A 27,755-nucleotide genomic window follows, 5' to 3' on the forward strand; every position below is an offset into this window, starting at 1 on the left:
CTGGGGCTGCAGCAACACTGTCGCACGTGGCAACAAACTTCGGGAGACTACTGAAGCAGCTCTCCTAACACACATGAACAACTTGGATTACGCCAAGAAGCGTGGACTTCATGCGCGGCAGCGCAATGATATCGTATATATCACATGGTCAGACCATGGTCCCGTTAAAGAGAGGCGCTGCGGAATACATCCCATGAGGTCTGCACATTAGCCCATTACCTGCAGTTAAATGCCCAAAGTTTTAGGCAGCCAAAGCGTACTGTAAGCAAACATCCCAATCGATTCCAATCCAAATCCCAATGGGATCCCAAAGCATCCCAATCGACTGCCTGTGTAGTACCCTTTGGCTGCCTAAGACTGCGGGCGTTTAATGGCAGCCATATGGGTAATGGGTAAAACTTATGGGATGTATTCCGCAGCATCCCTTTTTAACGGGGCCATGATCTGACCGTATGAGATCTACGATATTATAGCGCTGCCGCGCGTAAAGTCCACGCCTCGATGCGTATTCTAAGTCGTTCTTGAGGGTGAGGCAAGCCGCTTCAGTTGTTTCCTGAAGTTTGTTGCCACGTGGGACAGCGTTGCTGCAGCCCCAGTCTGGGTGGTGCGCGTTAAGTCATCTGCCACAAGGAGGAGGCCATCTGGGTACTGCTTTGTCATATCGAGCACCCACTGGTACCCGAAATTGTCCCCTATGATCTGGGGCAGCAGCTAGGTTTGGGACTCGCATAGTACAACACAAGGGGCAAAGGAGCATATACTTTCGCTTCCCGGCTAATCCTACAGCAACTATGTTTTAAACGCTACTGCAGTATTGAGCAGTATGAATTTGCGCGTGGGGAATATCCTGGCACACAAACACTGCTGCTTGGGGCTCAATCTTGTTCGATTGATGTTGAGTTCGGGGCATTCGATGTTGTATGGTTGGTTCGAATTGCCTTTGTATCCAGAAAGACCAGGCGTATCTCACGAGTCTCTTGCAGTGGGAGCGAACTGCCGTAGAGACACTATGTAACATCTCATTGAGCTCAGCCGCACAGAGTCAAAGGGAGCGCCAATTCCGCTGCAAAAGGTCCAGAGGTGCGCACGCTGTCGGCGCCTTACTGGATAGTTGCGATTGAGGCGTGCTGTTCTATCTCTGTAGCATGCTATGGAACTGGCGTCTTCGTACAGGAAACGCTTGCTGTGCGGCGCATTGAGGAATTCCTTGTACCATAAGCTGTATAATCTGATGAAATAGATGCTCAAGTTACCGTTGGGACTAAAATGAACAAGTAATGTGCGCCACGTCAGTTTCGGATATCCACTACAACCTCCAAAAATGAAGTGCTCAATGAAACAGCCTGACTTTACTATCAAAGGTAAACATTATCACCCTGGAAAGCATTGTATAGTTTTATAAGCAATGATGTCCGTTTTTTACTCAAAGGTGACGACACCATGAGGCCATATCGCATGCTACACATTGCTTTGCCCTCGTAAAAACAAGCTCGCCTCCTCGCCCCACTGTTCCCGGACGCAGCCTGAAGCCAACCAGCAGTGATAGAGGTGGGTCGTGTGCGATCGACCACAGTGGAGCTACTCTCCTCTACTCTTTTCTCCACTTTCTAAGCGTCACTTTTCTCTACCCTATTCTATTCTCTACTACTATATTCCCCCTGACTGGGTTTTATACTGGTGAACTCAAAAACGAGTTTAAGATATCCCCAATCCTTTTCTTCTGCGCCTTCCGTTGAAAAAAAAAAAAAACAGCGTTATTTGTGCCTGATGGCTTCAAGGGTTGTCAGCGGATATGATAAAATACTATGCTAACTTGGTCCCAACCGAATGGCGTGGAGTAGATCACACGGGTTTTTTTGCGTGCTCCGCCATTTTAGCGGGATGCGATACGACAAACCCGGGGCGGGGGGCAGTGCTTGTGGAGGACAATGGAAGACGAGTGCTTGTCTGCACAGTTCTTTCTCGTTGATTCAGGTTTTCTGTAGGCAATAAGCTGCCCCACAGTTGGAACTGGTTAGGTTTGGTGGGTCGCCGCCCCAAGTGTTCGTGAGGAGTTTGTGCAAGATGGCGACAGCGTGGCGGAAATAGCAGATGCCAGCATGTCGGGTATGAAACAGGTACCCTGTCTAGCGGGTTCGAAAACTCTAAAGCTCGCGTGCGTAGATCTCAAAGTGGAAGTTAAGGACGCGTAAGAGTTGACCGCGTGTGGTCTACCAAAACCCTGGAAGAAGGGGAAGAGGCAATCCGGGGATATGATCTTGCTCTGCGACAGGTAGAAGCAACCTTCCTCTTCGTTTTCTCAGCCTCCCGGAACGGTCTTTATCTGTTTTAGTAGCAAGCCGCCACTCGGCATTTTGCTGGTTCTGCCCATCCCTTCACTCTTCGTAATCACGCGCTCTCTGGGAGTACTGGCAACGGGTTACCTACCCGTAACGGCACTGAAACAATGACATCGCTTGGTACACGGGACCTCTGTTATATTCCAGATAGGTTGTACCTGTTAATAGCGAAGATAAAAAAATCCGTCACTTGCCGCTTATGAAACAAGAGAACAAGGATGGTCGGCTGTAAACATGGGCTTCACTTTATTTTTCAGCCTTTGCGTACGTACGAAGATTTCAACTATGAACTTCCCTAAGATAACAAGAACCAACTCGCGTGCGCCATAGTCACCCCGGCCATATGGGAGACATGTAATCTTTCTTCGCATGCCGGACAGTTGGCGTTGCCTCGTTTATTCATTGAACCAGCCCCTCATTCTGAGAAATCCAATTATGAACGTTCATGAAGAGGGCGTATTATGGGGTAATTTTCTGTTCAGAAATGGACGCCAGATGCCAGTGCATGCCACCACTACAGGGGTACAAAACATAATGAAAAACCTTCATCCGCTCTTCTTAAAGGGCTGCACTTATACCGAAGTTATGAGAGTGAGGTGGAGACCTCGATGATAGAAGTGGGCCATGTGCCATTCAGCCATGTGCTGAGCGATCTTTCGCTATCGGCTGATTCCTTCAACGGCCCCCTCAACCCAATTCAGATAATTGTGGATCCGGAAGTCGTGGTGGCAGATGCCGAACAAAAGGTGCGAACATAGCTCCCTACTTGTGGCAGACGTTCGATTATAAGGAAAATGATGGGGCCCCCTTCACTCCACACAAATAACTACGAACGTTTAATAACTATTAAAGAAATTTGCACAGACAACACAGTGGCAAACCCATGCAAGATTTCACAGTTTTGTGTTTATTCATTAAGATTTTATTTCGTTTCAGCCAATGAGTTACCCGTCACCGCGACGTATACATACGTAGGAAGCGCTGGGAGTATCTTGTGTTCACCACTTCTTTTTTTTGTTTATTTTACGGTTTTTGTGGTACTCTCCGATGCAAGTCTGAAAAGAAGTAACAACAAATAAACGGGCTTACACTTTTCAGTGTGAGCACAAACCATACCCCAAAATTACCATGAAAATATTATTTTTAAGTTGGCTGTTTACGGAAGCAAATGGTTTCCGGAAGAGGGCAAATTTATTAAGGCGCAGCCATTGAGAACAGTATTACTTTGATGAGACAATTCGGATGCAGCCTGGAGAAACAAAACAACCATTCAGTAACGGTAGGTGTGGTGTCTTGTACAGAGCTCGTAAACTTTGGCAGGGCAAGGGAATGCTTGTCCGTGGCATCCCGTAGGCGTTCACCGAAAACCACTGGTAGAAACCTGCCTAATAACGTGGAGCGTTACAGGCCCTGTTACGCAAAAGAACTATGGTTGATTCCCCTGTCCCAAGAATCTGTAAAACACGGATGTTAAATTTGAAACGAAATTGCAGCTGAGCATGATTTGAAGGTCCGCGGCTGTCTTTTGGGTGTGCTTGCTAGCGACGTCCTGCCGGCGTGTCGCTTCGGCAAAGTTGTTGTGGCGCCATTTTCGTGACGGATATGACACCTGTGAAAGCTTGCTGTATCCCGGCATAAAACACTTTTGTGTAAAATATAAAAGCAGAAAACAAAGAAGCCTAAGTTATACCTACGTACTCGTTAGTACTAAAGGTTGCTTCCCCGCAATGACATCCTGTATGGCGGGGTGCATCCTTTACAGGCCGCTTGCTTCGTTGTACTGGCGTCATTTCCGTGACGGATATGACGTCAGTGAAATCCTTGTGTATCCGGGAATGAAACAGTTTCGTGTTAACAAGCAGGCGTCATCGACGGTGTTGGCCTCGAGGGAGAAATGTCGCAGTACCACATTTCGGCGCCCACTGGAACCCCCGGTATCGTAATGCTCTGCCACATCGAATGGCGGTCGATCAGAAATGGGAAGTTATAACCGCTTGCGGGCGCCGCAAGGTGGTCCGATGACGTCATCGCAATTATTTCATGCGTTGTAGCGCTTGTTCGCTCTTCATACGCGTAAGGTAGGTGGGCTTCCCTCATAAGGCATTTAGTGCTTTCGCTTGGCAAATGTGTGCGAGAAGATCGTTTTCGTCCGACACCCGGTAAGTGCAAGCTTCCCTATGGGGCACGAGTCCAGGCGAAATATTCTTAAAGAGGCTAATAGCCAATCAGCGTTGATGATTTGGTCGGCGAGTCTTTACGCACAAGCGTAAGTGTCCATTCCGTAAAATAGGCGGTACCGTGTCTGAAGCTTGTTTAATGTCCCGTTTGTAACTCGCTTGGGAAAAGGCTGATGCGCAGCAGTGGAAGGCGGTGACGCGGGTATGGCACGACCTGACGTTAGGCCTAGCGCGCCACTTTAGGGGGACACTGAGGACAAACTACAATTTGCTCTGGACTGACAGATTAGTGCCTCGGGAACCTGAATAAACCACTCTCGCACGTATCTTTTCTGAAAGAAGATAGCAAATAGCGAAAACGTGAAGACAGGAGTCGCGTCCCCTGGCTATACCGCGCTACTTATACTGGAAGTGGTTAAAATTGCTCGGCAAATATTTTACATCAGTGTGCACGATAGCCAAGCTGTACGATGGCCAAGCTGTTTGATTTTACGTTTCCTTTTACTGAAATGTTTCTAGTAGTCGTATCACTCAAATGAACAACTATCCTTTGGCGCTCTTTGCCCTCAGTCGTCCTTGCGCCATAAGTCCACACATCATCATCATTTCACATTACGCTTTAGGAAGTTGATAAAATATAACTGTAAGTTTCTGTTGTGTCTTCTTTGAACATCGAAGAACAAAGAGCAATCTGGAAACAATATCATAAGAGCATAGTAGATAGATCCCGCTGGGACCCCAAACCCCCACACGTTCGTTTCGAGTTCGTTGAAATACCCGGCCAGATAACCGTGGGACCCTTGTAGAATTCTTTCTCCATAGCCACTTTTATTGTGTCTTCCTCCGTGGTTTTGCTGGGGTAAAAATATGGCAACCCGTATTTTGGCTAACGTAAACGTTTTCAAATGTACACACCGTCGGCCTGCGCAATGTCTTCCCTGTCTGACCATAGATGGCTCTACTCGTCCACATTTGGGGCGGGACGGCAATGGGAGGAGGCGTGTGAGTGCTTTTCATGAGCGATTGGCGCGACACCAAGATTCGGGCTGCCTAAAAAGGACAAAAGACATATTTAGTTGGGCGCGCCCTCCGTACGAGCGTACGCAAAGGAGGGGCGGGTTGGGACTGCTCATGCGCAGTACGCTACGGAAACGCCGCGACGATGCGTTGCTACGCACGCGAAGGGTGGGAATGTTCGGAGGCGCTTGCGGGGCGCTCCGGACCGGCGGGAGGACAGCTTCTAAAATGGCTGCTGCTCAGGCGATGTCGGCGGCAGGAGGCGAGAGAGCCGGTTCCCCGACTGAAAATGCAAACCGTCGCGTGGTTTTTCTTTCGGCGACAACGTTTCAGTTCTAGCAGGCATACCGGCCAGAAAGTACCGACCAAGGACAACCAGCATGGCTGCGAAAACGGGTGGCGGTGTTCGTGTGGCGGTGGTGGAATGCACAAAGTGTTGGAGCGGATCGGCGGCCTCCATTCCGGGCATTCAAGAGTTATCACCTGCGCCGTCCTTGCACCCTCGGGTGCGAGCCGAGAACGTTGCGCTACTCGTGTGAAACGCGAAGGATTTTTAGTTTGATTCGACAAAGAAGAGGAAGTGAGTAATAGGAATGCTTCGTATATTTTGTTGAGTTGCTAAACCCCGATGAAGTGTATCACTAAACTGCCGTGTCAGCCTACCGGCTGTTTGATTTTGCGCGTCTCATTAGCGTCGCATGCCATGGTCAGTAGTATTTGTCGCATGGCCCTGGCATATTTGAGAGCTGAATAAAATGATTATACCGAGCTCTGCGTGTCGCTTCAAAACTTAAGCGTTGCGCGGTTGACCAAAACAATTACGACGGTGCATCGTATATACTGAATCAATGTAAGAGGGTCTTTTTTATCATACCTTTAGGATTGTTACTATCGAATCTAGCACTAACCCATTAAAAATTAGCAGGGGCTATGCCAGCATATACGTAGCGTGAGCTACGTTTCAGTTGGTTGTTCTTAGGTCTCCTGGTTGTCTAGAATTAGCTGAATATCATGATTACTGCTGCTGAAGTGATTTCCAATCCAACCCAATCCAATCCAATCCAATCGAATCGCGGCGGTGGAGGCTCCGGCGAACCAGCTGTGCGCCGTGAGACGTTACTGCTCCTCGCACATGCGCAGCACGGCTCTCCACGAGCGACACGAAACTGCTCAACCTTAGCCAGTGTAGCTTACGCTACAAAAACGCCATCCAGCTGCAGCCTGCTTTGATTAGCCACGTAAAAATGGTCAAAATTGGGTACTTCGCATTGGGTTCAACAGGTGGCGCCGCAGGCGTTAGCGCACGCTACAAAAAACTATCTATGGGCGCGTCGCGACGAGCGCACGCTCCGCTTTTCTAGCACTACGCTAACGCCCGGAAAGGCTGTCTAAATCTGCCTAATATCGCAGGTCCAATGGCGATTGTGGTTAGTGGTGCGAATAAGTACAGAAAGTGGGACTTCGGGGAAGCAATATTGATGGGATCGAAACTGATGAAACCACTCAATACCTGGTAGCGCTGTATTTGGTTGTTTCTGTAACACTGTACAGCAGCGCTGCCCAGCTTGCTTCCGGTTTATCGGGACCCGGCTGTTCGCGTCATGAAATCGCTGCGAGGGAAATGGTTTTGGCAAAACCCGTTGTTTGATTAGCGATGGCTCAGAAAATAAGGGATCTTTCAGCACTGACTCAACGCTAAAGTGTCAATGAGAAGGTCACCCTTTCGTTTGAAATCAACTAGATGGCTGCCTACAGTAAGAGCCTTTAGGGCTCTTACCCGAAACTCAGCGTAAACAAAGTGCGACGCCTCTGCATGTCGTAAGGTTCAACGAGGGTGTTACCTAACGTTTCGCATAAAAAAAGAGGTAAGGATTAACGTAACGTTTTAAGGTACAGCGTCGTCATGCGGTATATAGTCGAGAAGTACTCAACTTACACATTGCACGTCAACGTGCGGGTGTCAAATAATGTCGCATTACTTCAAAAGCGTGACGTTACGGCTTAGCGATGGCGCTCCAGCACATACCCGTCGTCTGCTGATAAGCTAGCCAAGCGATACATTCCCAGAAAGTTTTAGTTTTACATACCGGCAATAGTAATGGAGGACGGTTTATAAACGGGAATCTAATATCTACTACTGCCGAATTTTTGGCTAATCTTTGATAGCTGAAAGTATCTACGCAATATGGTTCCTGGGTGATGTATGTACCCGGTTGCTGGGGTTTCGGCCTCGAGCATTCTTCAAATAAATAAATAAATAAATAAATAAATAAATAAATAAATAAATAAATAAATAAATAAATAAATAAATAAATAAATAAATAATGAAACAAATAAATAAATCAATCAATAAATAGCACACTTTGCTACAGTGCGCATTGCTACAGAAAACGCCAGGGCATGCACGAATCAATCAATCAATTATTTAATTACTCAATCAATCAATGAATCAATCAATACATCAAATTATTACCCAGTATAGCAGAAGTACCAGCACTGTCGACGACACGAAAGCTGCGTCCGTACGCTGAATACTGAATGCGTAATCTCAAGCTTACCGAAGCATTACACCCAGAAAGAGCAGCACATACCCACAAGAGGGTATTGGCAAACGCTTCCTAAGCAGGAACGTATGCTGCTTTCGCGCGACATTCCTGTCTAGGCGCCGTTAAACCATTCAATCAAAGCATGCATAAAATACTCCACGCCCTTTCACGTAAGCGGCGTTAACAAAGTGAACCGTCTCGTACACAACGTTCTTGAAGCTGCGGGTACCGCTCGTCGCCTCACGGTGTCAAAGCGAAGCTCTAGGCTTAAATGTGCCATGAAAACAAAATACAAGTTTGTTTTATTCGAAAGATTTTGTGTTTTATAGTGTCCCCAGCGTTTCCCCGGATGCAAACGGTGTTTAATTCACTGAGAGATAGACAATTTAGGTTAAAATTTTGATTTTTCCTCTCAATAGTGTGTTTTCGTGGTCTGCAATGACATCACAGGAACCGACCGCTCTTCAGCCGATTGGCAAGCCTTGTTGAACGTTAGCGAACCTAGATGGCGCCACCATACCGTGGCAAGCCGTTCTCTGCCTCTTGATTGTTGTTTACCGTATTTGAGACTGGCTTGTCTTGCTCAGGTAGAAAATAATCATTTTGTGAAACATAGTGCTCGCTCGACAAATATGCGCAGGTAAGACACCGTTGCTTGCCTCAATCGGCCAGTGCGCCTGATACTACCCAATACGTCGCAGTCATGTGCAGCTAAACTAAGCATAGGACGCGCAGTACCAACAGCAGTACGCATCGGCACATCTGTGTTTATGTGTGCTCTCGGAACTTCCACTGTTTGTCCCACCATTCTTACTGCTTAAAAATATTGTGCCCTAAATTTAAGCGCAAATACTTCATTCAACAAGCTTGTCAGCTCTGATTGATTGATTGTAGGGTTTAACGCGCGGATGCAACGCAGGTGATGAGGCGCGCCGTAGTGGAGGGCTCCAGATTAATTTTACCACCTGGAGATCTTAATGGTGCGCCGACATCTCGTACTCACGGGCGTTTTTGCTTTACGCTCCGTCAGAAAAGCAAGCTTGCAGGCTCTGCCTAATTTGCGTTTTGTTTTTCCCCCCCTCCACCAATCGCAGAGCTGGCTGGTATGGCATCATAGGTGATGATGATGTTAGCTTTTCTTGGCGCAAGGGAATCAAGGCTAAAGAGCGCCAGGTATGACATCATAGGTTCTATTGCGGGAAATGAGCGAAAGGGTCGCATGGCCTTTCCCGTTTTTCCTGATTATATTACTTATTTGAGCGAAGTTTACGATAAAAGTGGTGTCAGTATGCTTCTAACGAGACAGTATTTTGAATGAACCGAACTTGTGTTTTGTCTTCATGGCCCGTTTAAGTCCCGGATATTTTAAAGCGTCAAACCAATATGCATAAATTTCTTGTTAGCCACCTCATTTGACTTATCGCACGAAAAAAGGAAACCTTATAGCTGCAATTTTTCCGAATGAATTCGCAATGGCGAAAATTTTTGGGTTAGACTCCTAAAAATGTCCTCTTTGACGGGGGCGCGCAGGGAAAGGAGGGAACGTGGGTGGCGTTCACATGGTCATCATGACAACAAAGGTGATGGCTGTGTTTAGCCCAGCCAACCACAAAAAAATCCACGTGTTGTTACTTATGGTCATCATGACGACAATGGTGATGGCTGTGTGTAGCCCAGCCAAACGCAAAGGCAGCCACGTGTTGTTCATTATGGTCATCATGACGACAGTGGTGATGGCTGTATTTAGCCCAGCCAACTGCGCAGAAAGCCACGTGGTGTCACTTTCACATTGTTAGTTTAAGACCTTTCACCGCAATACACGTTAGCTCAAAGTAAAAGTAGTCTGAGTCTGAGCAAAGTTTAATACAAAGTATTCGTAGCTTAAAGGGTCGACTTAGTGCGAGCAAAAGGGAACATGGGTTCTCATGTGCTTACCTCAAGCTTTTTACTGAACTCCCGGGAAATTCTGTCGGACATTTTCTGCAAACAAAAATGAAGATCACCAGTTATGAAAGTATTCCATAGGGATGTTTGAAATGTTAGTCGAGGGAAACAGAGCTTAAGAAATTGAAAGGTAGTCTTCACGTCCAGCTCAAGCTGGTGGAGAGGGCAAAAGACGCAGCCCGTGCCAATGGACTCCTGGAATGAGGAGGCCACCCTAAGGACTCTTTAATAAGATACAATAAACATGTTTAGTCTCTCTCTCTCTCTCTCTTCACTCTGCCAGGTATGTGTCAAGGTACTTCGCTAACAGGCCGAAATTTCGAGATTCCGTTCCAAGATGGGCCGCAGCCGTGCACTTCTGTACACACCCAGTGCACCCTACTGGTTCGGTTGCAACGTTCCTTCTGTTCTTTTGGACAGCTGCTAAAATCCGTCGTACGTGTTGGCGTGTGAAAAACACATAAAAAACGGTGGTTGATTCCTCTGTCGTAGGAATCAGTAACACACGAAAGTGAAATGTGCAGCGAAATCTGCAGCTGAGCACGATATGCGGGTAGGCGGCTGTCTTGTGGATGTGCTTGGTGACCAAAGTCGTGCGGGCGGGTCGGTTCTTCAAATGTGTATTGGCGTCATTTCTGTGACGGTTTGGACGTCACTGAAATCTCGGCGTGTCCCGACATAAAACACTTTCGTGCAATAATATAAAACCCGAAAACTAAGAACACTAAGCACAAGTAAATTTTTAGCACGAAAGGTGTCTTCTGCACAAGGAGACCCTGTGTTCAGGGCCGCCCTTTTTACAGGCCGCTTGATTCGTTGTACTGGCGTCGCTTGTGTGACTGATATGACGTGAGTGAAACCTTGTTGTACCGGGAATAAAACACTTTCGTGTTAATAAATTAAATAAATCGTTGGGAGAACTTCATGAACTTGAAAGCTGACATCCTGGTACATATAAGAGCTGTCTTTTATCAGAATGAGCCAGAGCCACCTAAGGCGAATTTGAGAAACAAGCGTACGTTTGCTGCCGAACCTAAATGCAACGCAGTCAAAGCTATTACATGAAATATTTTAATGTGAGCTAGGGAAAGTTTATGACCACAAGCAATTAAAAATTATGCCATGAATTTGAGCGATATTGGGGTGATAAGTTTGGATTTGGCTCATAGTGAATTGAAACACTCAATTTGACGCTTCATTCTTTTGAAAATTTCATTTAAATTGACTTTCAAGCACGGTGCGACTGCGTTTTGGTGGAAAATGCGTCAAATAGTGGAATTATACATGGAGAGCAGGTGAGCCCTCTTGCCACCATTAGCAGCTCGTTTCAAATTCTTCCATAGGATAATTTTCTTGGCATGCCTGAGGCCACTCACGAAGTAAGCACTCTCGTCATTGCGTCGCCATGAATTTCCAAAACGTTCACGAGAAGGCCATGCATATCTTCTTCTTCGCTTTCATTAAGTGGTTCGTACTCTCAGAGGGGAAAAGGGGGAATTTCCCACGGCTTGTAAGGGGCGGATATTTATTTATGTGCTAAAAGGGTAAATATGGGTGTTGGAAAATTACAACTTCGTAGGTACTGGTGAGCATTAGTAAAAGCGCTGTTTCACATCTCTGTATAATTTCGTTCACTTGTTCTGCCGTTGCCTTATACGTCGATGTGCGGAGGACAAATCTTTCGCTGATGTCCTACGTCGGGGCACGTGGCCTGCCCTCAGCTCAACGTCCAAGTGTGTCACCACTGCGGCCTCCGAGACCCGGCCCCAGACCATCCCTGTTTCCCCACCTGCGGCCTTTGTGGTGGTCCCCATCTCTCGGGCTCGCCTGGATGCACGAAGCACTATGCCGAACCCTACATCCTCCGGCAACGACGGTTCCGGCAAATCGTCGCGGCCAGCCGGGACAGAGCTCGGGACAAGACTCGTCCACGTGGACGGAGAAGGGAGTGGTCTGCTACTCCAAGTTCGAGACGTCGGAGCAGATCCAAAAGTAAGGGGCCTGGCGGAGCACCAGCGGGGTCGGCTGCACACAATGAAGGCTCAAAACAAGTAGGCTGGGCTCAGCACGTATCTCGCACTGCTCAACCCCAACCCCCTTCAATACAGAGTCACCCCAGGCTAACACACAATGCGACGAGTGTCCTCAGTTGCTGCAAATCCTTGAACAAAATAAAATTATGATAGGCTCTTTACAATCACGTCTGGAAGCCCCAGAACACGCACCCCCCAGCACTAACCCAGAAAAACGAAAGAAACCCAATCCTGATTTCGAACCTATGGCTCACTCATCCACACACGCTGCAGACCAAAATCCCACCTTACAGACTGTAAACCAACCTCCCTCGTCTCAGGACGACTTAGCTCAACTAGTCAATCAGCATAGAAATTTGAATGAGGAAATCAAAAAACCTCCGCTGAGACAATGTCATCCTCAAGCAAGAATTTAAATCCCTCAAAGAAGATCTTGTCACCCTCTGGGAGGAAAAGCAGGCTTCTCTCGTCCCGACTTCCGCAGGCCTTCAAACCCGTACAGACGCAGGACCTATTAGATAAGACAGAATCGACGTTTGTGGCTCCCGTCCCCATCGCCGCGCAGTACCTTACAACCGAACAGTCGATGACATGACCTGCCACCCGCCTTCAGATCGCCACGACACGCTCAAACAACAAGCGACGGCGATCCTTTAATGAAATTGCCGTAGCTACCGAGGCAAAGCAGCCTCTATACAGCAGTACATACTTACTTTCAACCCACAACCAGATATTATAGTATTACAGAAAAAAAATGACCCACCAAGCTTTCGGGCTACCTCTCCTATGAAGATCCCTTGAAGAAAGCTACAGTTAGTTGAGTTCGCAACTCTTTTGAAGCCACACAGCATCTAACGCCACAAGCCGGCTGTGAACACACGCTTGTGGAGGTCCTCTCTTCTTCCATAAAAAATATCTAATATATTTATTTTGTACATTTACTGTAGCCCTTCTACCAAGAAACCCGAGATCGATAGGACAATTCAGGAAGCACTAGACCACCTCGCTAGGCAGTGTCCACTACTTGTACTCGGGGACTTCAACGCTCCACACCAGTTTTGGGGGTACACGTATAACACAAGAAAAGGGCAGAGCGGGATGTCAGCCATCGAAAACCTCAGCCTCACCCTCATGAATGACCACAACACGCCTATCCGCACAGGTACTAGCGCATGTCATGACACAAGCCCAGACCTTCCTAGATGGAGTAATACTGAAATAAATCTTGGCTCGAACCACTACATTACCCACCTGCTCGTCCAACACCGGGATTTCAAAGCCCGCTCCGGATTTGCTCGTATCACCAGTTGGGATGCATTCCGGAACTCCCGCCTAATTCGGTCCTCAGACCCTAACCAACCCTTCATGGAATGTACAGAAGACCTCACTCGTGAAGTTAAGGCTCATACAGAGACTGTAGTCACATCCTACCAAACCCCAATTGTGGACGCAAAGCTCATTCGCATATGGGAGGCGCGCCACGGCCTTACCTGCAGATGGAAGCATCAGCGCCATAATAGAAAGTTTCGTAAGAAGATTTCACTGCTCTCACAACAAGCCGCTGAATACGCTCAGAAGTTGAGCAGAGAATACTGGCTCCATGTGTGCGACAGCTTGCAAGGCACTATTACTACCCGCAAAATGTGGCGCCTACTACGCCACCTACTTGATCCCCTCACCAGCAAAGGGGAATCGAACCGAAACATGGCCCGCACCATACTTGCGTACTCTGGGACACCCAACCAACTCAAACTCAACCGAGACCTTCAAGACAAATACATACAAACAGAGACAGCTGACCCACCGCAACCAAACACAGGTACCCTCAATGAGTCCCTCGATCGGAATATCCAGCTAAATGAATTCAGGGCTGCCTTGGAAGAATGCAAGAAAAACCATGCTCCTGGACCAGACCAGATTACTTACAAGGCCCTCGCCAACCTTGGGGACGAAGCACAAGCGACCCTGCTCACTCATTTTAATGAGGTCTAGTCGTATGGGAAGCTTCCATCGCAATGGAAGACTGCTGAAGTACGTTTCATACCCAAGCCAGGTAAATCCCCACTTATCGACAGCCTCAGACCGATTTCACTCAACTCCTGTATGGGAAAAGTATTGGAGCGCATTATCCTCAAGAGGCTCCCGCAGCATTTAGAAGATATGGGACAGATGCCAGTTTCCATGTATGGATTTCGTCAACACCTCGGCACCCACGACGTGCTCCTTCAACTGCAGGAAAAAATAATCGCAACAGCCACCCGTCACTCCCCTCGAGCCATCCTTGCCCTGGATCTTACAGGGGCATTTGACAACGTGACTCACGCGGCGATTCTTGGTCGGCTTAATCAGACTGGCTACGGAGGACGAACCTACAGCAAAATCGCCGATTGTCTCACAGATCGCCGAGCCATCCTCAAACTAGGGGATATCACCTCTAAACCAATCCAACTCGGCAGTCGCGACACGCCCCAGGGATCTGTATTGTCTCTCTTCTGTTTAACATCGCATTCATTGGCCTTTCCGCTGCCCTAGAGCAATTACCCAACCTTCCACATGCCCTTAATGCGGATGATATCAGCCTGTGGGCGGGCACCGATTCCCTTGGGGGCATTCAAGAAACTCTCCAATGTGCTGCGGACACAGTGAATGCGTATGCCCAAGCATATGGCCTCGGCTGTTCTCCTAAAAATTCCCAAATAATTTTAGCGCGTAAGCACAGCCTCAACTCTGACCCTGACAAAATCTCGATTACCCTCGACGGACACACTATCCAACTGGATAAAGCCCTGAAGATCCAAGGTCTTACTATCCAAGCCAACACTAGAAACGACCAAACACCTAAGAACCTCAGTAAAGCGACTGATCAGGTAATACATATGATTCGTCGCATCGGCAACCGGCACCAAGGGATAGAAGAAAAAGATACTCTTCGGCTCGTTCAGGCCTTTGTCATCTCCCGCCTCACTTACGTCACGCCATATTTTGTCCCAACTCGAACCGACACCGACAAATTTGATCGCTCCATTCGCAAAGCAACAAAACAAGCTTTGGGTCTCCCGATGAGCACGTCTACAGCCAAACTACTTAGCATGGGCCCCCACAATACCATAGAGGGGTTCATCCAAGGACACCTTTCTAGTCAACGCCTTCGACTTGCCCAAACAAAGGCAGGCTGCGCTGTCCTTCGATATATTCAATGGTCATGCCCTGAACAGACTCACCTGGTCACCGTCCCCGACACTTGGCGCCAGTACATTTTTGTGCGCCCCATTCCCAGAAATATGCACCCGGACTTCCACCCAGGTTGTAGAGAAGCCCGAAGAAAAGCCCACGAAAAACTTTACAGCAGCCGATCCGACGTAATGTACACAGATGCGGCCAGTTACCCAGATAACCAAACTATGGAGGCAGTGGTAACATCTAAGAACGCCCTCATCACCACCGCTTCAATCCGGACAACTTTCTCTCTGAACGCTAAAGAATTAGCTATTGCGCTCGCCCTTACCCAAACCGCCTCCAAGATTATATTGACGGATTGGCAAGCCGCCTGCCGCAGGCTGCTGTCGGGACGGGTGGCCCCCACCACATGCCGACATGCCGGCTGGACATTGTGTGGACTCCCGCCCACTCTGCACTGACGGGCAACAATTTTGCTCATCAACAGGCTCGAGACCTCACTCATGGAGCCACTGAGACCGGGGCTCTTTCCGCACCTCTCCTCACCTACCAATAAATCACAGAATACTACCAAACCACGAGATAGACCTTCCAAAAGCCAAAAAATCACACTCATACAAATTCAAGGAGGTACTTTTCCCCACCCCATCCGTATGCATTTACTCTTCCCTACACAGTACTGTGATAAGTGTAAATTCTGCCACGACCCAGGAACTCTAACAAATATTATTCGACTGAACAAAAAATTTGGACCTTCCACCCCTGAACCCGTCCCCTTCCCCTGAGCAGATACTGCTGTCCAGCTGTCGACCCGAGGACCAGCTCTTGCTTGTGACCAGGGCTACGGCAGCCTGGACAGCACATCGGCTCCTGGACTAAAGAACCACTCTCGCATTATTGCGTAATAAAGTTATATCTCTCTCTCTCTCTGTCTTTTGCTCACCTAATAATAGCCGTCCGAATTCATAAGCCAGCTTCGAATGGCAAAAAAACTGCTGAAAACACCCATGAAACAGTTCGAGCAGTGAAGCCAAAAGCAAACTCCTATTGGGCAAATGAATTTGGCTCATTTTGATCCCTGGAACAGCGGGATCTGGCGCATTTTCGATACGAAGTACGATCTGCGCACACGTTTTCAGGGCGTTTTCCAAACCATTTTCTTGCCACCCCGTTTTTAGGGGAACGTAGCCAAGTTTTACTCGCTACTGCAGTTTTATCCGACTTAGTTTAGGTTTCTGGATCTGGCTCATTTCGAAGAAAAAACGCCTCATATATCCTGGTAAATAAGACCGGATGTCTTCCACCTACGCTGTACGAAGGCTACATTGTTGTAGTCGCAAAAGATAGTGACATTGAAAAACTGCGTGAAGTAAAAGGATATCGTCTGATTTCTTTATGTAATGTAAATAATAAACTACTTTCTAAGATTTTGGACAACAGTCTCCAAAATGTAATTGAGCTCCTAGTTATTGAGCACCAGTGATATGGCATCCGCAGATGACCTATTCAAACTAACATTCACTTTGCAAGGTTTACACTTGAGTGTGTTTCGGGTGCTTCAGACCAGTACCCATAGTTAAACTAGATTTGGTCAAGGCTTTCCATTGTGTCAGTCACCAATTCCTCTTTCATGCTCTACAGCATATGAACGCAGGATCAAGGCTAACCGATCGTATTTGAAGATGTTATCCCAATGGCTCTACAAGAGTGACATTTAACAATCGAGTAGCCCAAGCAATTCACCTTCTTTCATCGGATCGTCAAGGGTGCCATTTATCACCCCTGCTGTTTCGATTAAACCTCGAACCACTATATATGCGCAAAATACAGTACAACATAGTTCGAGGGTGTAGTCTAAGCTATCGTCGTTTGAGGTGAGATTCTTAGCAAATTCCGATGATATAGCTTTCTTTTGTACTAGCAAGGCAAGCGTGTAGAATGCTCTTGCCATTACAGAAGAATTTCGCGAGGATCTCGGGGCGGGCCTGAACTTCGAGAAAAGCTGTGGCTTTGGGTTGGGAAGGCCTTAGAAGCGGCAATCTGGCAGCACTGATAAACACCAAAATGGCCGCCTTTGCTGACTTGCGTGCTACAGTGACGGTGACGGTAGTCTGAATTCCGCCCTTTTCAAGCCTCCCGTCGAGGAGTTCGGTGCAACAGATTTGCGCATGTAAAATCAATGGAGCATTATATTCTCAGCCAATTCGAGAAAACACATGGACTCGAGGAGAGACTTACAATGCGGCCGTAAGAGTTTTATTCCAAAAATAAGAGTTATGATGATTACTCCGACTGGATCTTTCGTACCCATAACTAAACCAAAAGGAAATGAAACCTTTGGATCTATCGCGAAAATAGTCTGCCACTCGCTGCGGTTGTTCAGTGGCTAAGATGTTGTGTTGCTGAGCCGAGGACACGGGTTTGATCCAAGCCACGGTGGCCGCTTTTCAGGTGGAGGCGGATAACGAAAAAACCAGGGTGTACAGCTTCCGGCGCACGTTAAGGACCCCCAGATGGTCAAAATCTGTCTGGAGCCCTCCACCATGGCGCACGCTATAGCGGAAGTGTAACTTCGATTCGTTAAACCCCATAATCAATCGAGCAAATATTCGGCCACCTAGAGGTGCTACGCATTAAAATTCAGTAAGCCGTTGTAATACCCAAGCAGGCTCATTGTAAATTTCGCGTTACTCGAAGCTTCTCACTGTGCCCCCTGAAATGATTTTAAAAAATTATGTCCACTTTAAACAAAGTAGCACCTATAACGATGCCACTTTCACGTCTCGTCCGATTAGTTATAATGACGGTTTATTATCGTTCACTGACACTGCTTAAGAATTCTGAAATGCAAGACACTTACGTAATGCCTTTGAATTGGATCGTTCACGCACCGGGCCACAATTCTCGCCTGAAAACCAAGACAACGCCAATTAGAGCATCAGATGGTCCCGTCGCATGCTTCACAGAGGCCGCATAGATTTACATATCGTGTACCTTGCCGTGTAGCTGGCGCCAACCTGCTGCCATTTCCTCAAGGTGAAGTAATACTGTGGGAGCACTAAAACATGCACATTATATTGACATAGGTGCGCCTGTTATATTTTTAAACGAAAATCGCTTTCCAGAAGGCAATAAAATAAATTTCTCGGGCACTTAAGTCTGCTTACAAGGTGCGCAGGCGAAAGCCTAGTGATTGTTACAAACTTCTGTTGTGCAACGTCGTGTTTGCGTCTATTTCTTCTTTCAAGTGCAGAGCACTTTAGGGGCTCGCATTGTCATCGTAGCTCGCTCGCTGGACCCAAGTAGAGCCGGCGTTCCGTCGTAGCGGCTGCCATCGTGGCGTAACCCAGAGGCTTTCAAAGTCGAGCGGTTCATAGAGTCATAAGCGTTCGAAAGCGGTGAACCACTGGCGCTCGTCATACAGGTCACCGTTCTTTAGCACAAAGGAAACTGTAGGTATATTTGAGGCAAACGATACGTAATTAACCGTGAGCGCCCGCGTTATTCTAGTTAGGAAAGTTGGTTGCGTTGGTTTTTACGATAGTGAGGGGAAAAAAGTGGCAGTGCAACGCGTGGACGTGCGGGAGAAAAAGTAAGCACAAAAAAAAGTTTCGGGGAGACGGCGCGCGAGCACTACGAAGGCGAGAAACTTGAATAGCATTGGGTGGTAGCAGTGAGCGGATAGCGGCGCTACAGCCCATTATGGCGAATCACTGTTCTGCACTTCCGACACCTTCTACGCTGAGTGGAACGGCTTTAAATGTTTGTTCGTCTTTTAACGCGATTTACTCCAACAGGCACACTGGACGCACGTACCTCTGCGGCACCGCGTAATCGGAGATCTCCTCTGCGTGCACTCGTTCTGCGCACGTGCCGCCACGTGCACCTTTCCCGGCGCCACAGCCAATGCATCTTCTAACTATTGTTCCATTCTGCCAGGGTGTCCGATCAGCGGTGTGATTTACGCACTTGGCTGGCCTTTTGGCGATCCGGATTTAAATCGCACGCGAAGCCAGTTTGTGTTCGGTTTCCAGCGACGGTCATTTTGGTACCACTTGTATCGTTGCCGATGAAGACTGCGGCTACGGTCCCTGTTTACATTTATTGAGACACCGAAGGCCTTAAAATTGACAAACAGACAGACAGACAGACAGACAGACAGACAGACAGACAGACAGACAGACAGACAGACATGCGGTGAGAGAAGCATACATTCAGACAGACCAGCCGGCAGACAGACACGCGGACATGCAGAGAGACAAGCAGGCAGACAGGGAGGCAGACAGACCGACCAATGTTTTGGTGCTCAGGAACCTGAAGAGAAACTATCGCCTTCGAAAACAACCGTAAAAAGCTTACCGACGTTTCATCGGTACAGTAGATTCTATCTGGCACCGATGGGGCGTTCCGGATCAAGCAGTCTTGTATGTCAAACTTGGTATTTTCCTTGGACAGCTGAAAATGGCCGAAACAAATGGGAGAAATAAAATGAGGAATAAAGAATTGTGCGCATGATGTATTTTTTTTGTGGGAGGTCATAGTCAAAGTCATGGGTATTCCAACGCAATGGCTATGCTGAGGACACAGGCAAAAAGCCACCTTGGGCTTGAGGAGGCTTGTGACGCTTTTACAGTTCAACCAGCTGTGGCAATGTGCAGCTTGCCAATTGTTTGTCAATTGTTTTCCAATTGTTTGTCAATATCACGGGAGGTTCGACCATTTCGTTGAGCAGAGCCGTTTGACGGAGTGACACAACAAAAAAGACGAGAGTTTCGCACGTGCACTATGCACTCGCTGTGACAGCCCTTGTCTGCTAGGCTTTTCAAGTAACCGAAAACAGGCCCCTATGGTTTCATTTGCTATTACACTGCTTTGCGTGCTCGCCCTATTTTTAAACGAGAAAGCCCGTTGAGCCAGTACTTCGTAAATAGCTAAAAACAGCAAATTTTGAGATTTGGGCTTATATTGCTAAGTCTTCAGGTATGAGTCACCGTTAACGGTTGTTCGGCAGGCAGTGCGATAAGCCAAGGAAACAATGGCGGCGGGGTTCTGCTCCTCGCAGAGCCTAGCAGACGACGGTGCTGCTGCCAGGGCTTAGGGCGCATGCGGGAACTCAGGCATAGTTTGCCGTATCGCTCCATCATACGGCGCTGATGAGCAAAATGGGCGATGCTCCCGTAGTGTCCAAAATAAATTAGGCGGATGTACATTCGTAGGCATTATAGAAACAAATTGAGAGATTATTTCCAAGAAGAAAAAAATAAACGTTTTTTTAGAAGAGGAATTTTTTGGCACACGTAGCCATAATTATACATTGCACGAAACAGTATATGTTCATTACATAAACAAATTTCTCGTCTATATAGCCCTAATTTATACATCGAACTAAAAGCATAAGTGTCTACGAGATAAAGCCAAATAAAATCAATTTAAAGCAAATAAAAAACAGTTTTCCGGCACGCTTAGCCATATGAAGTCATTAAAATGAATAGGCGCAAATACCCTCCAATAAAACCAGCGACAAGATAACGCAAAGACAAACAAAATTTCTGTGGCTCTAAAAACAACCATCAGCATCATCATCATGAACAAGACTATATAATAAATCTGAGGTTTTCAAACTGGAAAGGAGCATAGTGCAGTAGATAGGGTACATTTAAGCATTTCCCGACCGTAGTTGCAGCATGTGTTGTGTATACACGTGTGCGCGCTTCGCGTATCGTAGGCACGGGAACGGGTTGCCAATCCGGAGAACTGAGTTAAGTATCGGTCATTGTTTTCGACTTACATTTTGTATCGCGAGAATAATACGGAATCGTGAAATTCATTTACAGGAACCAAGCTTAGGTTGTGGAAAATGGGGCCTCTGTGCTCGTCATATGCTGCATTTTCAATTTCAAAGGTAATGAAATGAAGACGATTTTTTTTTGGCGTGACACGAATTCAAGAGACTATTTCTTTTTCTTGTCACAATCTGGACATTCGTGCAATTTCTGAACTGAAATAGCAGTATGAATTGCCATCAATATACCTTCACGACAAAATTACTAAATGCCGGGATTCACTGTAGGGGCAGTCGGAAAAAGAATGCATTTATTGCCCCTTCAGTCAAAATAAAAGTCAAGTTCCACCCGAGTAGTTGAAGCTTTGATACCCAGCGTTGCTTAGGAGTAACAATCGTAACTACATTTATAAAGCGAAGCTTTCCACCTCTACCAGCCAACGATTCCTTCGTGGCGTGCGGCACAAGAAACTCCGAACGCGGATGAGGAGGACGACGGCGGTTTTCTCTCCCTGAGCACAGTGTGAGATGGCGCAGCGATAGGGCGCTATTACCCAGCGTTCTCCGCGCAGCAGCCATTTCGCATAGACGGGCGCGTTAGAGGTACGGCTTTGTCTTCTGCTTTAGCGACGGTTGTTTTTGTCCTTTTCTGGCAAGCTTCGCGTCCATTGCGCACCTTCTTCGCACGGCTTGATCAAATTGTTCGACAGCACCTCCTTGGTAACCCTGACCCGACGGACGTAAGTGGTCGTACGGGAAAGATACGTTAAGGATTAGTTTGCAGGGCGGGAAAACAAAATGTAGAGACCGCACACAGACATCGGGCCGCTAGAGAAATGTCACTTTTCCGCATTGCTTGGCACGAATAGGACTCCGTTTTCCAAATTGGTGAATACGAATTCGGTTGTGTATTAAAAAGCATTACAAAAGGCTAAAGGAGCAACTGGATCGGATAAATAGCGATTATTAAAGTTCTTTCATCTTTCTCGCAATTCTCAAACTTACTACACTAACTACTTTAAATAGGTATAAAGGGGAATTACTAAGCTCACATGCCAAACTGTTTCTGTGTCTGCGCTTGTGTCGCGTGGTGGTGTGGCTCTTAGCTAGCACATCAGGTTACCGCCGTCTCACCCTTCGAAAGAATCTCCTCTCCGTTTTCTTTTTCCCCGACTCATGGCGGCGTCCGCTTTCTAACACGGCCGTGGCTGACGCTGCTGCTGCGTTCGGAACACCGCCCCCGCGAAGTCCAGGTAATGGGTGGCAGAATCTCTGGTTTCACTCTTTGTAAAACCACGTGTGTGAATTCAAGTGACATCGCACGAACAATTGCTGTGGGTATGGTTTAAAGATTTGCTTTCGAACCACCTTTTCAGCGTGGATAGGAGCCAACTTTTTTTCTCTCCCCGGGTTTTTTTTAGTTTTGCACTATCAACATCATATCTCGACAGACGAAGGTATCGAGACCTTCGAAAAGCGTGGAAGACAGGGCAGCATGTACTTTTGTCCACTAAAAAAACGAGACTTGTTTTCGCGTGTCGACTCGCATCAAGCCCGCCGGGTCGATGGGCTCTTGACAGGTAAGCTAAATTGTACAATTTCGTTGTTGTTACAAAAGATAGCAGTACAAAGTTTATGTTCATAGCCTCCACTTGAACCATCAACCATGCTGATTAAGGATTAAGGTAGCGATCTTGTTCGACTGATATATGGAGCTACAAGTGCCCGGTGTCGCTCAGGAGTAACACCTCATCGTGTCCCTCCTGATGAACCTAATATTTGTCTGGCTTCATACTAGTGATTTCTCGAGTCGTTTTATTATGAAAATGTTTACCGATCTTACACAGAAAATAAAGTTTTGGGCCCAAAGGGGTAACCTTAATTAACCTCTAAACCTTGTTGTACTTACAACTTTCCACGCTTCACGGTATCTTGGCGACTGCAGACGCCTCCCCCCGCAAATGCTCAATACGGCGGTCCCTTGGTGGAAGCAAGCAGTGGGAGAAATGATTTTATTGCGGAATTTCATCCAGTCAAATGAAACATTTAAAAGCAGACAGGGGAATCTTGTCATTAGCACGTGATGTGTTTTTTTCATTGTAATAAAGACGCGAGAAAATATAAAAAAAAGTTCAGAGGGACAATAAAGTTGTAAAGCAAGTCGCCCCTTTTCTACGCTGTTTCCCACTAAATACACACCCACATATCAACATCGCCTACAATTAGGCACACTGTTTCACATAACAGTTGTGTGCCCACACTCACCATCTTTCTCCCCACCTCCATAACATTACACCACAGCAGTGGGTGGAGCTGCCGAAATGCTCGGCCCTAACCATCAGCGTCTGCAGGCAGACAGGGCTTATGTCGCCAGCCCACATCCTGCACTACACCGTTCTTATAAGAAAGCGTGTTAACTTGCCCATTTATACCTTTGTGTGCAGATTCACGTCGTTATATGGATACCGCTCCCCGGTACTCGGCAACGAATTCTTAAGAAGTAAAAACATACCATGCTGTGGTGGCGCTCGAATCAGTGGTGAGGGTATAACAACCCGACGTATAACCGATACTCCACAACGCTAAAGAGAAGGCTCCGGTCCGAAGCGTTGCCAGGCTATTACGGCGTTGCTAGCTGTGACGTCAGAGTATCGAAATGACGTCACCATGAGCGGTACGGTCAGCTCACATCTTGCCAAAATAGCTATCGCTGTAAACTCCTTCACAGCAAGAACGCGTGTATTGAAGGCAAGACAACGTCACAAAGCGGAGAACTCGAATAAAGTTCCGTAGCAGCCGCTTAATACAAGGGCAGGTTGTTCTTCGAGACCACAACAAGTCTACCACACTTATTTTCAAAGGGGAATGGTAAATAAGCTAAATGAGAAGCGTGATAAAGGTTCTCACGAACGTTTCAACCCGAGGTTCCGAGGCCTGCTGAGTGTTAAAGGAGCCATGATGACAAAAGACACCTTTGTTCAGTCTGAAAGAACGAGCCTTCGGTAACTCAGTTAGATTACAGCATCAAAAGGAAAGGTTTTTTTAAAAATGCAAGAAATAAAAAAAGACTTTCACATTAGTGATGCAGTGCGGTAATTGACACAAAATGGGCCACGACTGAAGCATAATGATCAGTATGTTAATTGCATGTCCGAATTGAAGTGATGCAATAAAAAGAGAACTGGAGGCCTCACTACAATTGCCCAGTTATTTTTCTCGGCACTGGCTTGAGCTGGCGATCGCCAATTGCACAAGCAAGATTCTGTGACGTCTTAGGAAAGTTACCGGAAAGTGTCTACGGAGTCACCACTGCTTCATATGCTTTTGGTAAGATCTGTTTTTTTTTGCCGAAAGTTTGTGATTATGATAATATGATTGTTATCAGGAAAATGTAGCATTTTTATTGAACCGAACCTGCATTTTGTCTTCATAGCTCCTTTTAAAGTTACGTTGGAACGTGATTGTCTGTGACTTTCTATTCAGTCAGTACGCTAAAGGATTGTGTCATGAGCAGTTACCACTGCCTTTTCAAGAGCAAATCAATTTCAACAAAAGTTTAACATAGCAGACTCACACTCGAAACACTCGTACGCTTCTGTGCCCATTCGTGGGACAGGCCGCCGGGCCAACGCCGCACTCAGAGTGGCCAGGATGGCTAGAAGCGTCTTGGTGTTGATCATTGCGCCAGCCGTGGAATCTGCGCAGATTAAGATTGGTTATGCCGGTATTCTGCGGGAAGGGTTGGGGAGAGTAAATAAGCAATGTCACCTCAATCTCGAGGGGTATACAAAGAATATAAGCCAGTTCCGCGACTTCCCAGTCTGCTGAATTAGCGATGCTGTTTACGACATGCCTGCGACGACCTCCCACAGATGCGGAGGTCGCTCACAACGCCATTCGCCGCAAAATGTACGTACTCGAAGCTAACCCACGGAGGTGTGGTAGTTTATCGGCGCATATATGGGAGGTCTTAGTGCACTGCGTGCCCGTGCGCAAGGGCCAGATTGTGCAGTGGAGCGCAGTCGCATCGTCCGGGAGCACTTCTGGGCTCGCTGATAGGGTCCGAAAGTGACAGGTTGGTGGTGGACATCCACGGCCGAAGGAGTACTGCCCTTCATATTCGTGTACGGCAACCTTTTCTTTGAATACGGCAGTGGTATTTGGCGACTTCGGCACGCTGGCGGTCACCTTTCAGCCGAGATCGCGCAGTCGATTTCTGTTGAGGCTTTCACGCCATCTGTCGGCTCAGCCAGACACCTTCGCGTTGCGTGACGGGCATGCTCAACGTATATCTCCAGCTCCTGAACATCTTCGCTGTTGGAGGGAGGCCGTACCTAATTATATAACCGTTAGAGGTACCGACAGAACTTTCATGTAAAAATAAGTTGCAAAACTTGCGTTAGCGTACTTGACTGCGATTCGACGTGATTCGTAGGCGACCGCCGTTTCCCTTTAGTGAATGCGACAGAAATCTCCGCCTAATTCTCGCGATAATAACTCCTGAATATATTTTGAGGCACTTTGGTGTTAATCGACAAGTTTAGGGGAAATACCCAATGTGGGGTAGGGAATATTTAACATCCAGCTCAAATACCGCCTCCCGGCTACACAGGAAAGGTGAACACTTAGGAGAAGACAAGGTCCGAAGCTCCCAGCCGAGGAGTCCGGAGCCCGTGGGATGCAGCCTTTCCCCGTCGAATGCAGTATTGCTGCTTGTTAATGCGCTTTCGCCTTGCAATCCCCGTAGATGAAAGCTTCGGCGGGGATCCAAGGAAACGTCATCTACTTGCCCTCAACACCTTGACTCGTTGCCGGACGTCCAACATTCTTCAGAAGTTCATGGACACTTTCTTGTCGCTATGTTACAAGAGCGACGCAGAGATGACGCCACGCCCTTGACCAGCCTGCATTCGTAGTTAAATGGGTGGGGGATCACATACAGGCCTGTAGGTGATGTTGCGTGCTGGCATCAACCTGGGAAACGCCTGGCGGCGGCAGCCCCCAAATCTACGTCTTTTTAAGTATTTGTCCTAATTCAAGCCAGCGTGCATAAAAGTAATGGTGTAGTAACCTATGGTTTAACTTAAAGGACAACTGCAGTGACAAGTCTTTCTGCACAGTGCACAAGGAACACGACACAAAAGGGACATGGAGATAGCACTAACAACTCCGTCCGTGTCCGCGTTCCTTGTTTTGTGTCCTGTTGCTATCCGCTTTTGTGAAGAGTGTAAACATACCAACTACCCTCCAGTCAACAGTTGAAAACCGTATAGTCTGACTGAACATACCACATGGTACTTAATATGACATCTGAAATACGCGCAAGCAATTATTACAGCAACCAGCAAAAATCGGCCACCTTGAACCCTAAAGCGAGAAACACGCCGCCATTTCGGCCAGGCGTAAGTGACGTCACAGCCGGCGAGCGAGCGGCCCGCCGTCCAGCCACTTGTGCGGGGGCACGCGGGCAGGCGGGGATGTTGAGAGTAGCCGAGAGAGGGAAGCTCAAGCGCTTCTTGTGCCGCGTGGCTGGCTGGCGGATGACACGAATGCCACTTCCGCCTCAGGGCTGTTTGCGGGATCCGCCGGCAGGTGGAGTGCCGACTGCTGAGGAGCTGTTTTAAACCATTCTGTTTGATTATTTAGGCATTTCTTTTACTGTGCAACCGGTAATGTCCTTGTTGATTTGGTTACACTGATAAAAAATTTGACCGAGGTTAAGTCTCATTGCCGCTCGCCTTTAAAGGGACTCTGCAACACTTTTTTAAAATTTTTTGGAAATCCTAAATTCTTGCAGAACGTAGTCAGCCAGCGCAGTCAGTACTTAGATTAAGGGGAAGCGAAGTAGCTCGGAAACTGGGAAACTCGCTCAAAAAAGTTTTCTTTCTTTCCTGGTCTTGGCGTTCTTTCGACGGATCAAAATGCGTCATTAAGCGCATGTAGCGGCTGTTCGCCGGTTTTCATTCAGTTGCAGCATTGAGCGCATTCGATAGTAGCTTTAAAAAGGAAGCCACAAAAGAAAGCAGAAATGGAAGGCATATCTGCTGCGACCAGTCAATCACGCAGTGCCGCTCCGTGCTGGCGATAACTACTGCTTTCACAGCGCTTCCAGACGCGAAGGAAAGAGTGAAAGCGTATATCGAAAATATTGCAGGGTCCCTTTAAGCAAAGTCGCGTGTTGTTTTTACACTACAATGAAATTTTATTCTCTGCGTAAACTTTTATCTCTAAGTGATTTGAAACTAGAATCGGCATGAATTATCAACATTACCAACCACATTGTACATGCATAAATTGACACATGTCAACAGATCCCTGTAATTTTTGTTTATTTAGGAAGGTTTTTCTTTTCGTGAGTTCTGACTAGGAAAGTAAATTGTGAAAGTATCAGTGCTAAAGCATTGTTGAAAAGCCGATTTTATCTGAAAAGCATGGCCGTCGCAAATCACTTGAATAATGCCGAAGTATTCAATCGGAAATTCTATGACGTAAAAAAAAAGACGTAAGCTTCCTTCGAAAGAAAACTTTCTACCAAAAAAGCGCCCACATATGTTAAGACAACGCCATACAGCCTTGTTTGATCTGACACGAGCGTCGGGATACAAAAGGGACTCACCGAAATTAGTTACCACTCAGCCGCAAATTTACATCAGTTTCAGCCTCAAAGAAGGCACAGAAAGGCGAACGAAGGTGTATAGCGGCGGAGCCAACGCGTTGGTGTTGTTTCTAAACTGTGTGAC

The 27,755-nt window shown here is 47.2% G+C and overlaps 1 protein-coding gene across 1 annotated transcript; it reads right to left on the bottom strand.

Moving 5' to 3' along the window:
- Positions 1–3,239: 3,239 nt before the first annotated feature.
- On the bottom strand, positions 3,240–27,755 carry LOC144139225 (uncharacterized). Its single transcript, XM_077671647.1, has 7 exons — positions 27,632–27,755; positions 24,590–24,712; positions 22,925–22,995; positions 19,593–19,688; positions 18,094–18,141; positions 10,015–10,059; positions 3,240–3,394 (listed from the first exon to the last, which is right to left on the bottom strand). Exons 2-7 carry the CDS (start codon positions 24,693–24,695, stop codon positions 3,338–3,340), a joined length of 423 nt encoding a protein of 140 aa, XP_077527773.1. The 5' UTR covers positions 24,696–24,712; positions 27,632–27,755; the 3' UTR covers positions 3,240–3,337.

This window comes from Haemaphysalis longicornis, unplaced genomic scaffold (genome assembly GCF_048455015.1).
Source record: "Haemaphysalis longicornis isolate Haplotype H1 unplaced genomic scaffold, Haemaphysalis longicornis Haplotype H1 scaffold_5, whole genome shotgun sequence".
In the NCBI taxonomy this organism is placed as follows: Eukaryota; Metazoa; Arthropoda; class Arachnida; order Ixodida; family Ixodidae; genus Haemaphysalis; species Haemaphysalis longicornis.